The sequence below is a fragment of the Oryza glaberrima genome, chromosome 5 (assembly GCF_000147395.1).
Source record: "Oryza glaberrima chromosome 5, OglaRS2, whole genome shotgun sequence".
Classification (NCBI taxonomy): domain Eukaryota; kingdom Viridiplantae; phylum Streptophyta; class Magnoliopsida; order Poales; family Poaceae; genus Oryza; species Oryza glaberrima.
Genome location: NC_068330.1, coordinates 18,712,376 through 18,725,335, shown reverse-complemented (window position 1 = coordinate 18,725,335; position 12,960 = coordinate 18,712,376). Strand labels below are relative to the sequence as shown.

The window sequence follows — 12,960 nt, the reverse complement described above, 5'->3', positions numbered from 1 at the left end:
TCTGATTGCACAATCGTACGCCACATTCCACCCAAAACAAAAATACAAAAGTAGAACAGACTCACGCGACATGAAACACGCCCTAATCATGGATACGTCACACCGGTTCAGAAGAGTCCCGGACTCCGGAGAGGGCAAGACGACGCCACGCCCCAGAGAAAATTCCCCCGTTTTCCCGTCTGTTTTGCCGGCCTCGCGACACGTACGCCCGAGAAAAATAAACGGGAGCCACGCCTTTAGCCCGCGTCGCGTCCCTGGCCGCGCACGCAACACACGCGGCGGCGTCGCGGGCTCTGCCGACCGGACCCCGGCCTGGGCGCGAGGGCGACAAGCTTTCGTTTTTTTTATTTATACTCGCCACATCGGACTCGAGCCGAAGCTACTCCAACCGTGGCTGGCCACGGACGAACTCACGTGTTCTCACTTCTCACACGCGGCGCGTTCGCTCGGTGCACCGTCGCCTCAGGCCGGCTTCGGTAGGTGGACGTAGGCTGTGTTTAGATTAGTTCAAAAGACTGAAAAGTTGTGTGTATAAAAGGTTTGATATGATGAAAATTTAAAAGTTTAGAAAAAAAACTTTAAAACTAAACACACCCGTAGTAGGACATCGCAAACGAATTGACAAACTCCGTAGTCACCGGCTTGGGTAGCGGCTAGCTCCGACCCCGTGACCACCAAGAACTCGCTGGTTTGGTGCTTTCCGGCGAAGACCTCATCGGTAGTCAGTCCGGTACTCCGGCGCGAGTATTCAGGGCCTCGAAGAAAACGAAAACGGCCACGGGCCATTCATCAGAAACGCACGTGTTACTGCTACAGTGCTACTGCTACTAGCGCTTGAAAACCGAACACTGACAGTGCCAGGTTAATTAATTAAAAGGAAGTGTGAACGGTTTGTGGTCACTGTCTCTGTAACCATCCGTTAATGGCGGCTCTTAATTAAGGATAAGAAGCTTTTGGACACAACGCACACGGCGTGGACACGGCGCCGGCGACGCGCGCGCGCGCCTTTCCACCGCCCCTCATCACAAGTCCACGCCGACCTCGGCTGCACAAATTCTGCGCCGCGCGCTTTATTTTACTGGCGGCAAAACGGGCATCGATCGATGATGACTCAAAAGCAGCAGTGAACTTTTTGTCGAGAATATAGGCATAAAATGATTTAATATATTTCATAAATAAATCATGACGTTATAGTTATATAATAGCATTAACGTATTATTAGATCTATACATGTAAACTAAACAGTAAAATATGAACTGATCAAATATACGTAACATGTCGAATACGTACCGAGGTAGCGGAAAGACCGGTTGCTCGGCAGGAACTACTCGCGGTTGCGAGCGTCGACGAAGGCGCGCAGCACGCGAGCGGAGAGGAAGGCGAGCCGTCGTGGACGAACAGGGAGCAGTCGCGCGAAGCGCTTCCCAAAAACTTTATTGCCGCCTTCTCCCGGTGCAGGAACTTATCCGTGTAACTTATCCGGACTCCACGCCGATTTCACGCACCGGATTTTTCGGAATGTTTCCAACAACAAAACAAATCCGAATTTTCCTGCAGCAAAACAAAACTGCAAAAGGAGGCTGTATCTGCGCAAGGGTGAGGAGCCAATTTTTCGGACCATTCGACGCGTACGTTGTACACGCGCGCCGCCTGCCCTGCCAGGCCAGGCGAGCGCGCGCGTGTGTTCCCCCTCTTCTCTCCACCACACATGCTTCAAGTGGCTAGGAGGGCACCCTCCCTTTTAAGGAGGTCCCCCTCTCATAGAATAAGCAAGGTGGTACTAAACTCCACATGCATGCCATCCCATGAGGTGGGCTTTCGTGATTTTCCAAAGAATTAATCTTCGAATGGGCCTTAGCCCATCTATTAATTCCAACAATCCCCCACCAAATCTCAAAATCCCACTGAGATTTGCCTTTTCCAATGTACTGTTTATATACCAGCGGTTCGATGGAGACCGATTAAGGTTGAACATCCACCTAGAACTCCAAGCTACACTTACTCACAACTTGAACAATGGACTACGCCTTGAATTGCAAGTCTTGTGCAAGCAAGTTTCACTCAAAGTCTTATCTGGTAATAGACCGTTTGTAGACTACCCCTCGGGTGGAGCGTATAAGTCATACTCCTAGGTCTTTAGTAAGCTTCCTAGAAGATTCACCCAAAATCTTCATAGACTACAACCAACAATCAAGCTTACAAAGGTGAGTTCTTTCAAGAATGCTCTGCAGGACAGCATCTTCGCTAATTAAAGCCAACAGAACTCATTAAGGCATAGCCAATCTGCCTTGCAGCTCACGAGAGTACATGCATCTTCACTTAGAAAGGGTATAGATTGGTACTCTCCTCTAGTTTACTAATGGTTTGTTCTTCCCAGGTTCTAATTCACGAGATCTCCGATCACATAGACTGGGTTACCACCATAGTATAACTCACATGGGTCTCAAACCCATCTCCTACGATGCATTATCTATCACATTTCGTGATAGTCCCTTCGTGAAGGGATCTGCCAGGTTTCTAGCTGTTTGGATGTAATCCAACGTTATAACTCTGGAGTTTCTCAATTTCCTGACAAACTTCAATCGTCTTTTCACATGTCTAGACGATTTCATATTATCCTTAGAACTATTCACTTTGACAATCACCATTTGATTGTCACGGTTCATAAGGATAGCCGGCACCGGTTTTTCAACAATAGCCAGATACATTAATAGATCACGCAGCCATTCTGCCTCAACAGTAGCAGTATCCAGTGCCGTCAGTTCTGCTTCCATGGTGACCTCGTCAAAATAGTCTGTTTGCAAGACCTCCACGAAACAGCACCACCACCCAGTGTGAAGACATATCCACTAGTGGCTTTGATCTCATCCACATCAGAGATCCAGTTAGAATCACTATATCCCTCCAGTACCGCAGGATACCCAGAATAGTGAAGCCCCAATTCCATAGTACCTTTCAGATAGCACATTACTCGCTCAAGCGCACGCCAGTGATCATCTCCCGGATTAGAGGTAAACCGGCTCAACTTACTCACAGCAAAGGAGATATCAGCCCTAGTTGCACTAGCCAGGTACATCAGCGAGCCAATGATTTGGGAGTATTCTAGTTGATTCCTAGCAATTCTCTTGTTCTTGCGAAGCAACAAGCTAACATCATAAGGTGTTGGAGAAGGCTTACTATCAATGTAGCCAAAGCGATTCATGATCTTCTCCACATAATGGGACTGCAAGAGTGTAATCCCATTCTCACTTCTAATTAACTTAATGTTTAAGATAACATTAGCTACTCCAAAATCCTTCATATCAAAATTTTGAGACAAGAATGATTTAACCTCATTTATCACCTCAAGGTTTGTCCCAAATATCAGTATGTCATCAACATACAAGCACAGAATAACTTCCTCACCCCCACCATAGCGATAGTACACACATTTATCTGCCTCATTGACTGCAAAGCCTGTAGATGTCAATGTTTTGTCAAATTTCTCATACCATTGCTTAGGAGCTTGTTTCAGACCATACAAAGACTTCAACAATTTGCACACTTTGCCTTCTTAACCTTCAACTACAAACCCATCAGGTTGATCCATATAGATCTCATCATCCAGCTCTCCATTAAGAAAAGCTGTCTTAACGTCCATTTGATGAACGAGAAGACCATGTGAGGCTGCTAGGGAAAGTAGCACACGAATTGTGGTCAATCTAGAAACAGGTGAGTAAGTGTCAGAAATCTTCGCCTTCTTTCTAAGTATAGCCCTTAGCAACAAGCCGAGCCTTGTACTTTTCAATAGTACCGTCAGGCCTGAGCTTCTTCTTGAACACCCACTTGCACCCCACAGGTTTACACCCATAGGGTCGCTCTGTCACCTCCCAAGTCCCGTTAGCGATAATGGAATCCATTTCACTACGGACAGCCTCCTTCCAGTAGTCTGCATCAGGAGATGCGTATGCTTATGAAATTGACTTAGGAGTGTCATCCACGAGGTACACAGTGAAATCATCACCAAAAGACTTAGTCGTCCTTTGTCTTTTGCTCCTTCGAGGAGCTTCACTGTCATCCTCCTCAGTGACATGTTCATGTGTATGTTCAGTTTGTTCTGGTGGTGTGATTGAACTGGGAATTATTTTAGAGGGTTGGCTAGAACTACTATGTGTATCCTTCATTGGGAAAAAGCTCTCAAAGAAGGTAGCATCACGAGGCTCCATAATTGTACCAACATGCATGTCAAGTGCCTCAGATTTAACTATTAAAAATCTATAGGCAATGCTGTGGTGAGCATATCCCAGAAAGACACAGTCCATAGTCTTAGGTCCAAGTTTGCGCTTCTTCGTTATTGGTACGTTGACTTTCACCAAGCACCCCCATGTGCACAAGTAAGAAAGTGATGATTTTCTCCCAATCTATATCTCATATGGTGTTTTGTCCTTATTTCTGTTAGGAACTCTGTTTAACACATAATTCGAGGTCAACAATGCCTGCCCCCACCATGCCTTAGGTAGTCCCGCGGTGTCCAACATGGCATTCACCAAGTCGGTCAGTGTGCGGTTCTTCCTTTCAGCAATCCCATTAGACTCGGGAGAATAGGGAGGCGTCCTCTCATGTATAATGCCATGTTCCTCACAGAATAAGTCAAACTCGTTTGAGAAAAACTCTCCACCACGATCAGACCTAAGTCTTTTTATCTTTCTGTCAAGTTGATTTTCAACTTCTGCCTTATAAATTTTAAAATAGTCTAGAGCCTCGTCTTTCGTTTTCAACAAGTACACATAGCAAAATCTAGTAGCATCATCAATCAACGTTATGAAATATCGTTTTCCACCCTTCGTCAACACCCCATTCATTTCACAGAGATATGAGTGTAGGAGTTCTAGAGCTGCCAAGTTTCTCTCCTCGGCAGCCTTGTGAGGCTTGCGAGGTTGCTTTGATTGCACACAACTATGGCACTTAGAACCTTTGACAATGGAAAACTTAGGAATTAAGCACATGCTGGAAAGCCGAGACATCAAGCCAAAATTAATATGACATAAACGTGAGTGCCATACATTAGCCTCATCATCCACACTGCCACAAATATGGTTCACAGACTTATTGCAGAAATTAGAAAGGGAAAAGCGGAACAGGCCTCCGCACTCATAACCTTTACCAATAAAATATCCATGTTTAGACACAACTACTTTATTAGACTCAAAAACCAACTTAAATCCGTCTCTAGTCAGACGGGAGCCACTAACAAGATTCCTGTCGATAGAAGGGACATGTTGTATGTTCTTCAGCTGCACGATCTTTCCCGAAGTAAACTTCAAATCTACTGTGCCAACACCATGAACAGAAGCATGTGACCCATTCCCCATTAGGACAGTGGAACCCCGTGCAACCTGATAAGAAGAAAACAATGAGATGTCAGCACAAACATGTACATTGGCCCCTGTATCAACCCACCAATTAGTAGACTGATTAACTGAAAAAACAGTAGGTCAATTACCATACCCGCTTCCATCTCTAGTGTTGCCAATGGTCACGTTAGCAGACTTAGAGGCCTGCCCTGCAGGTGCCTTCATCCCCTTGCGTTGTGGACACTTCCTGGCCAGATGGCTAGGTTGATCACACATAAAGCAAGTCATCTCATCCTGATTAGGATTGTTGTTGTTCTTCTTCTTCTTGAAGTTGGTGGTCTGCTGAGCTTTGTATTTCCCCTTGCTCTTATTCTGGGCCTTGTGCACAACATTGGCAGTGGACTGCCCACCATCGCTCTTAGACGCGACATCTTTTTCCCAAGCTTTCTCCTCAACATCAAGAGACGCTATCAACCCCTCAACGGAGTATTCCTGTCTCTTGTGTTTGAGTGCAGTACCGAAACCTCTCCAAGATGGAGGTAGTTTCACAATAATGCACCCAGCCACAAATTTGTCGGGTAAGACACACTTAAGGAGTTCGAGTTCCTCAGCCATGGTTTGTATCTCATGAGCCTGTTCGACTACAGAACGGTTGCCAGCCATCTTGTAGTCATGAAACTGCTCCATGATATACAGATCATTGCTAGCATCAGTAGTATCGAATTTAGTATTCAGTGCATCCCACAACTCTTTAGCGTCAGTCATATGCATATACACCTCGACCAGACGATCGCCAAGCACGCTAAGAATGCATCCCACAAAGAGAGTAGTGGCCTCATCGAATTCTTTCTGCTGATCAGCATTAAGAACGCCCATAGGCTTGCCAGTACTCACCCAGAAGCATTTCATAGATGTCAACCACAGAGTGGCCCTGATCTGCCATCTCTTAAAGTGCACACCGGTAAATTTATCCGGCCTCAGTGCATCGGCAAAACCAGCCATAGTAAAATCACAGCGCTTATAATAAGGTTTTTGGATTGTTGAGAATATAGGCATATAATGATTTAATATATTCCATAATTAAATCATGACATTACAGATGTATAATAGCATTAACGCATCATTAGATCTACACATATAAACTAAGCAGTAAAACATGAACAGATCAAATATGCGCAACATGTCGAACATGTACCGAGGTGGCGGAAAGACCGGTTGCTCGGCAGGAACTACTCGCGGTTGCGAGCGTCGACGAATGTGCGCAGCACGCGAGCGGAGAGGAAGGCAAGCCGTCGCGGACGAACAGGGAGCAGTCGCACGAAGCGCTTCCCAAAAACCTTATTGCCGCCTTCTCCCGGTGCAGGAACTTATCCGTGTAACTTATCCGGACTCCACGCCGTTTTCACGCACCGGATTTTTCGGAATGTTTCCAACAACAAAACAAATCCTAATTTTCCTGCAGCAAAACAAAACTGCAAAAGGAGGTTGCATTTGCGCAAGGGTGAGGAACCAATTTTTCGGACCATTCGACGCGTACGTCGTGCACGCGCGCCGCCTGCCCTGCCCTGCCAGGCGAGGCAAGCGCGCGCGTGTTCCCCCTTCTCTCCACCACACATGCTTCAAGTGGCTAGAAGGGCATCCTCCCTTTTAAGGAGGTCCCCCTCTCCTAGAATAAGCAAGGTGGTACTAAACTCCACATGCATGCCATCCCATGAGGTGGGCTTTTGTGATTTTCCAAAGAATTAATCTTCGAATGGGCCTTAGCCCATCTATTAATTCCAACACCTTTTTCCCCTTCTCGGATAACGGAGAGCATGCCTGCACAGGCACAGGCTGCACTGCACGGAAAAGGACAGATGTGAGAGAAAGTTAACATGTGTTGCTTTGTGCCTAAAGTTGTTGGTGTAAAACTGTTAAGGCTGTGTTTAGATCCAAAGATCCAAACTTCAGTCCTTTTACATCACATCAACATGTCATGCACACACAACTTTTCAGTCACATCATCTCCAATTTCAACCAAAATCCAAACTTTGCGCTGAAATAAACACAGCCTAAAAGGGGTAATCTGTGTGGTCCCGTTTTACGTGCCGTTGCAGGCACGGTGAACATGTAAATTACTGCACTATTCATATTTTGTACTCCATCCGTAAAAAAAAAGACAAACCCTGGATTTCCGTGTCCAACGTTTGACCGTTCGTTTTATTTGAAAAATTTATGAAAAAAATTAAAAAGACAAGTCACGTATAAAGTATTAATCATGTTTTATCATCTAACAACTATGAAAATACTAATTATAAAAAAATTCATACAAGACGGACAGTTAAACGTTGGACACGGAAACCCAGGTTTTTTTTTTGAGATGGAGGGAGTAGGAGAAATATAAAAAAAAAACTCTATCTATTCCGTACTACTCCCTCCATCGACAAAACTTACACATATTACTTTTGACACCAAGACCAAGGAGAAATTAAATCACCTTGGATACTACAAAATCAAGGAGTGAATGAAAGCATGTAACCAATGAGTATTTAGATGCCTCCTTGGGTTCTAATAAAACATTTAATTTATCTCTTCATTTAAGTCTTGAATACATGAAGAGTACAAATAGGAACAACTTATTTGGAAAAACTCAAATATGAAATAGGTGTAACTTTTGTTGATGGAGGGAGTATCTATTTAATTAGTATCCATTTAATTATGAGAAAAATATTAGACCACATTAACATATATGTAAAAAATAATATACATATTGATAAGATATAGTCATCCCATATCATGCATGAGAAGAGGAGACCACAATCGAATGCTTTATATCAAGCAAAATTAAGGTTATTATTCTTTTCTTTTATAGCCAAATCTATCTAACCATAGTTAATCAACCTGTGTTAGCAATAGTGGCGTATCCAGACATATTCTATGAGGTCGGCTAACTCTACAGCTTTTTAAAAAACACCCCATAAACCTTGATTTCCATGTATAAATTCAAAATTGTTGAGAAATGGTCCTACTTAAATACAAACTACTAGAAATTGACCCCCACAAGATTAAATTTCTGACTCTGCGCACTGGTTAGCAGAAGTTCATATCGTCGTGTATCAACATATCATGGGATTATTATTAGTAGTTAAGTAGACCGGTCTAGCCATACTATACAGAGACGATAAAGCTATAATGTGCTTAGCATAGCACGAGACTATCAGCTAATAGACAACTCATCAATTGTGCTATAGAAAAAAAATTAAGTGCTATGTGTTCTTTAAAGTTTTCATATTATAGTATTCTTTAACCATTCTTTCCATTTAATAACAACTAACTTTATATTTTTGTTCTAATTTAAACCACCCTATTCTATCCATTTCCAAATCCGATAACTCCACCGCCGCTCCACCTCCAAGTCCAGTTAGTCTACAACTACTTCGCACACTAATTCTCTCTCTCCTTTTCCCCCTCTTCGATAATTGGGGAACCGCTAGATCAAGCAAAGAGAGGTCGGCTCATGCTTTTCACACACTAATTCTCTCGCTCTCTCCTTTTTTTTTCCCTCCGACAATTAGGGAATCGCTAGATCCAGCAAGGAGGGGTCGGCTCCTGCTTTCCCGAGTCCCTGCAAACCCGACACCATCGGCCTCTAGGACAACCGTGACAATAGCGTGCATGACGACCGAGGAGGAGAAGATACATGTCGATGTCTAGAGGGTACGGTTGCGCATGCGAAGGTGGAGAGGAGGAATGATGGTGGCTCATGGAGAAAAAACGATGGTAGTGGTGTGTGGAGTGATAACTAGTGGTTGTCGGTGGTTTAAGGAGTTTGCTCTCTGACATAATTTCTAACTGAGTTTGTTGTATTTTTTTTTTTCAAGTACTATCGACATGTGAGCAACAAAATCATCCTAAAGATTGAATAACATAGCTAGTGGTAATGGGAAAAAAAAATGAGATAAAAGGTGGACTGGTGTCTGGTGGAGTACTCGAGTATCTTCCCCGTTCCTTCCCTTGGCGTAAGAGAACGAGAAATCTCCCGTCTCTCAGTCGTCTCCCCCGCTTCCTTGCGCCAAGACGAGTCGCGGCTGAGCAGGAGAGGGGCGCCGATCTCCATCCGGCGAGCAGAGCAGGGGAGGGGATCCTGGTGAGCATCCACATCCTCTTTCTGATGCATCTCTCTCCCACCGGGAGTTCTTTTGTGTGGAATTTCCTTGCGTTTGTTAACCCTAGCTTCTCTTCTAGATCTGGGAAGAAGCTCTTCTCTTAATTTCAGAGCCTTAACCTTAATACAAGTAACAGTTTGTTGTTTGTCCCCCCCCCCCCCCCCCCCCCCCCCCCCCCCCCCCAAAATTTGGGGGTTCAACTGAAACCCCATATCCCTAGTTGGATCCGCCCCTGAAAAAGTATAGGCTGTTTACTCTCTCCACAACTCCCTTGTTTGCTAGTATGATATGTTTTTCACAAACTCTGATTTAGTCGTTGCGAGCTATACTTGGAATTGGCCTATTATTCGCTGTTCTTAGCATATATTCGCACGCTTTCTCACCAAGATTCTTTTCTTCTCGCAGGTATAGATTGTTGATTGCTTGTGCGTGAACACAACTAAAGCAGTAATTCTTACCGTGTCAGCGTGATCTGGGACTGTGGCCAATTGTACCATAAGTGGAAACACAGCTGCGAAGATTGTCGGTGGTCTTCGCTGATAATATATTGGGCAGGCTAAGTTTCAAGTTCAGTTTGCTGAATTCAGCGAGCCTAGATGTCGTTTCGCAGCATTGTTCGTGATGTTAGGGATAGTTTTGGTAGCCTGTCGAGGCGAAGCTTTGAGGTCACCCTGGCTGGTCTATCGGGGCTTACCGGCCACCATAGAGGCAAGTCTCAGAGTACGGTTCACGAGCTCTGTGATGCAGATCTCATAATCCAGGAGAGTCGTTGGGCTAGCCTCCCTCCTGAGCTCCTCCGCGATGTGATCCGGAGGCTGGAGGCTAGTGAGAGCACCTGGCCGTCACGCAAGGATGTCGTGTCCTGTGCTGCCGTCTGTAAGGCATGGAGGGAGATGTGTAAAGAGATTGTGCTGAGCCCGGAGTTTTGCGGGAAGCTTACCTTCCCGCTCTCTCTAAAGCAGGTAAAATTTCACATCCTGTAATGAAAGCAGAACTTAAACTGACTGTTGTTAAGAATTATATTTTCGTACCTTAGTGATAGCAACCTGCAAGTGTGGTTGTTGCTTATTCATTTGTTCCTCTCAAATTCATAATCCTTGTTTTGACTTTCAGCCTGGCCCTCGAGATGGAATGATTCAATGTTTCATAAAGCGGGATAAATCTAAATCAACTTATCATCTCTACTTGTGCCTGAGTACTGGTATGTCTTGTGCTTCTTTCACTCATACGAGCAGATTTTTTTTCTTAATTTGGTTAACAGTATTGCAAGGCTTTATCTTTTGGTTAAACATCTACTACCATCTAGCACCATTTTTATCCCTCATTTATGTGTGCACATACATGGTTTTTTTTTCTCCAAATATTTTTGTTATGGAATGTTTAAACAACTGGCAAATTTGATTTCACCTGAATTGAATAAGTTGGCTCACTACTGATTTTTGTTAATCAGCTGTACTTGCGGATAGTGGCAAGTTCCTCTTGTCCGCTAAAAGGCACCGCAAAACAACCTGCACAGAATATGTTATCTCAATGGATGCAGACAACATTTCAAGATCAAGCAGCACCTATATTGGAAAACTAAGGTAACTGTTTTGTGTGCAGATGGTACACCTTTCCTTTCGCTCCATTTATTTGATGATACAAACCAACCTTGTTGTGTCTTTCATTTTTAGGTCAAACTTCCTTGGCACAAAATTTATAATCTATGACACACAGCCCTCTTATAATGGGGCTGTAATCCCTCCTGTTGGACGGAGCAGCCGAAGATTCAACTCCAAGAAAGTGTCTCCTAAGATGCCGTCTGGTAGTTATAACATAGCTCAGGTGACATATGAGCTTAATGTTCTTGGCACCAGGGGCCCTAGGCGGATGCACTGTGTCATGCACTCCATACCTGCCTCCTCAGTCGAGCCTGGTGGCATTGTCCCTGGCCAGCCCGAGCAGATTGTTCCCCGAGCTTTCGAGGAGTCATTTCGCAGCACCACCTCCTTTTCTAAGTCATCCATCATGGATCGGTCCATGGATTTCAGTAGTTCCCGTGATTTCAGCAGTGCTCGCTTTTCAGACATTGCTGGAGGCACCATAAATGGTGATGAAGAGGGGCAAAATAAGGAGAGGCCACTAGTGCTTCGCAACAAGGCCCCTAGGTGGCATGAGCAGCTCCAATGCTGGTGCCTTAATTTCCGTGGGCGTGTAACCATTGCGTCGGTAAAGAATTTCCAGTTGATTGCTGCACCAGCACAGCCTCCCGCAGGGGCTCCAACTCCGTCACAACCTGCTCCACCAGAGCAGGACAAGATTATTCTACAGTTTGGTAAGGTAGCAAAAGATATGTTCACAATGGATTACCGCTATCCGCTCTCAGCTTTCCAGGCATTTGCAATATGTTTAAGTAGCTTCGACACAAAACTGGCCTGCGAATGAGGGAAACAGTGAGCTCTAATGGAGGCAGAACTGGAAATGCAACAGAGAGCAACTTGAGAAATGTAATGCCCAAGGGCTCTAGATCATGTTTGCATTTTGTTGTGTCGTCTTGGCTGTATTTCTGCTTGTAGCCTGGAACTGGATTTCTCAGCCTGTATGTTTCACCTGGTAGCACCATGATAGGTTTCCTTTGGGACAGCGGTTCATGCATTGCATTTTTCCATTTGTGTGGTGTACATGCGGTTCCGGATTTAAGCTGAAAGGATCCGTTCATGTCTTTGTTAAGCTTTGCATGGATGCCGTGTTCTGGTAAAGAAAAGGGAAAGATTCAGTGCTTCACTTATTTTGTGCCCGGGTGGGTTCAAGGCTGTTCTTTTACAACTATTTGTGCTGTTGTGCATGTGTGCTTGCATTATTCTATAAGATCAGAATCATGCTAGCATCCGGTTGTTCTGGACTTGTCTCACATGATGGAGCCTTCCTAGTTCTTTTTCAGATTACTCTTCCTACTACTTTGTACTACTACTGCTACTACCATTTTAATAAGGTTTGCCACAACCACTATGTATCATCATGGCATCATTTACAAATGTCCCCTTGCTTGCCGCGCGAAATACAGTGTTTGTGACTAATGGGAGAATCATTGCACATGTACCTGTGCTTTATTCTTTCTTTTTTATCTCCTGAATAAAGCTGGGTGTCTTAGCTCTCTTTAAGCTGAGCTCTTTCCATTGGAGAGGAAGAAGAGGATACATTTCTGTGGTGACAACAATGAGTAGTACAGCTAGGAGGAGCAATTAAAATAGTAAAAGGATGAGTACTTATGGACGGACCCATGATGAGTGTGACTGGATGAGAAGAATGAGTATTTTTCTTGGTGATGGGAGAATGTGATTGAGCTGGAATGCACATCATACTGGAAACCGAAATGAAATCCTTCTTCTTTCTTCCATGGAACATGTTGTTGTGGCATGCTTGGAGAGCACGAGTGAAGGAAAATAATTGAATATATGTGGTGCATGGTGGAGTAATTCTTTGTGCAAATCAGTAGTGCCCCG

General features: G+C 44.4%; 1 protein-coding gene across 1 annotated transcript; it reads left to right on the top strand.

The window, feature by feature from the left end:
• The first annotated feature begins 9,293 nt into the window (after window positions 1–9,293).
• LOC127773987 (tubby-like F-box protein 8) lies at window positions 9,294–12,245 on the top strand. The gene is made up of 5 exons (XM_052300244.1): window positions 9,294–9,459; window positions 9,884–10,440; window positions 10,592–10,679; window positions 10,929–11,061; window positions 11,152–12,245. The coding sequence occupies exons 2-5, from the start codon at window positions 10,075–10,077 to the stop codon at window positions 11,900–11,902; spliced, it is 1,338 nt and encodes a 445-aa protein (XP_052156204.1). The 5' UTR covers window positions 9,294–9,459; window positions 9,884–10,074; the 3' UTR covers window positions 11,903–12,245.
• The last annotated feature ends 715 nt before the right edge of the window (window positions 12,246–12,960 follow it).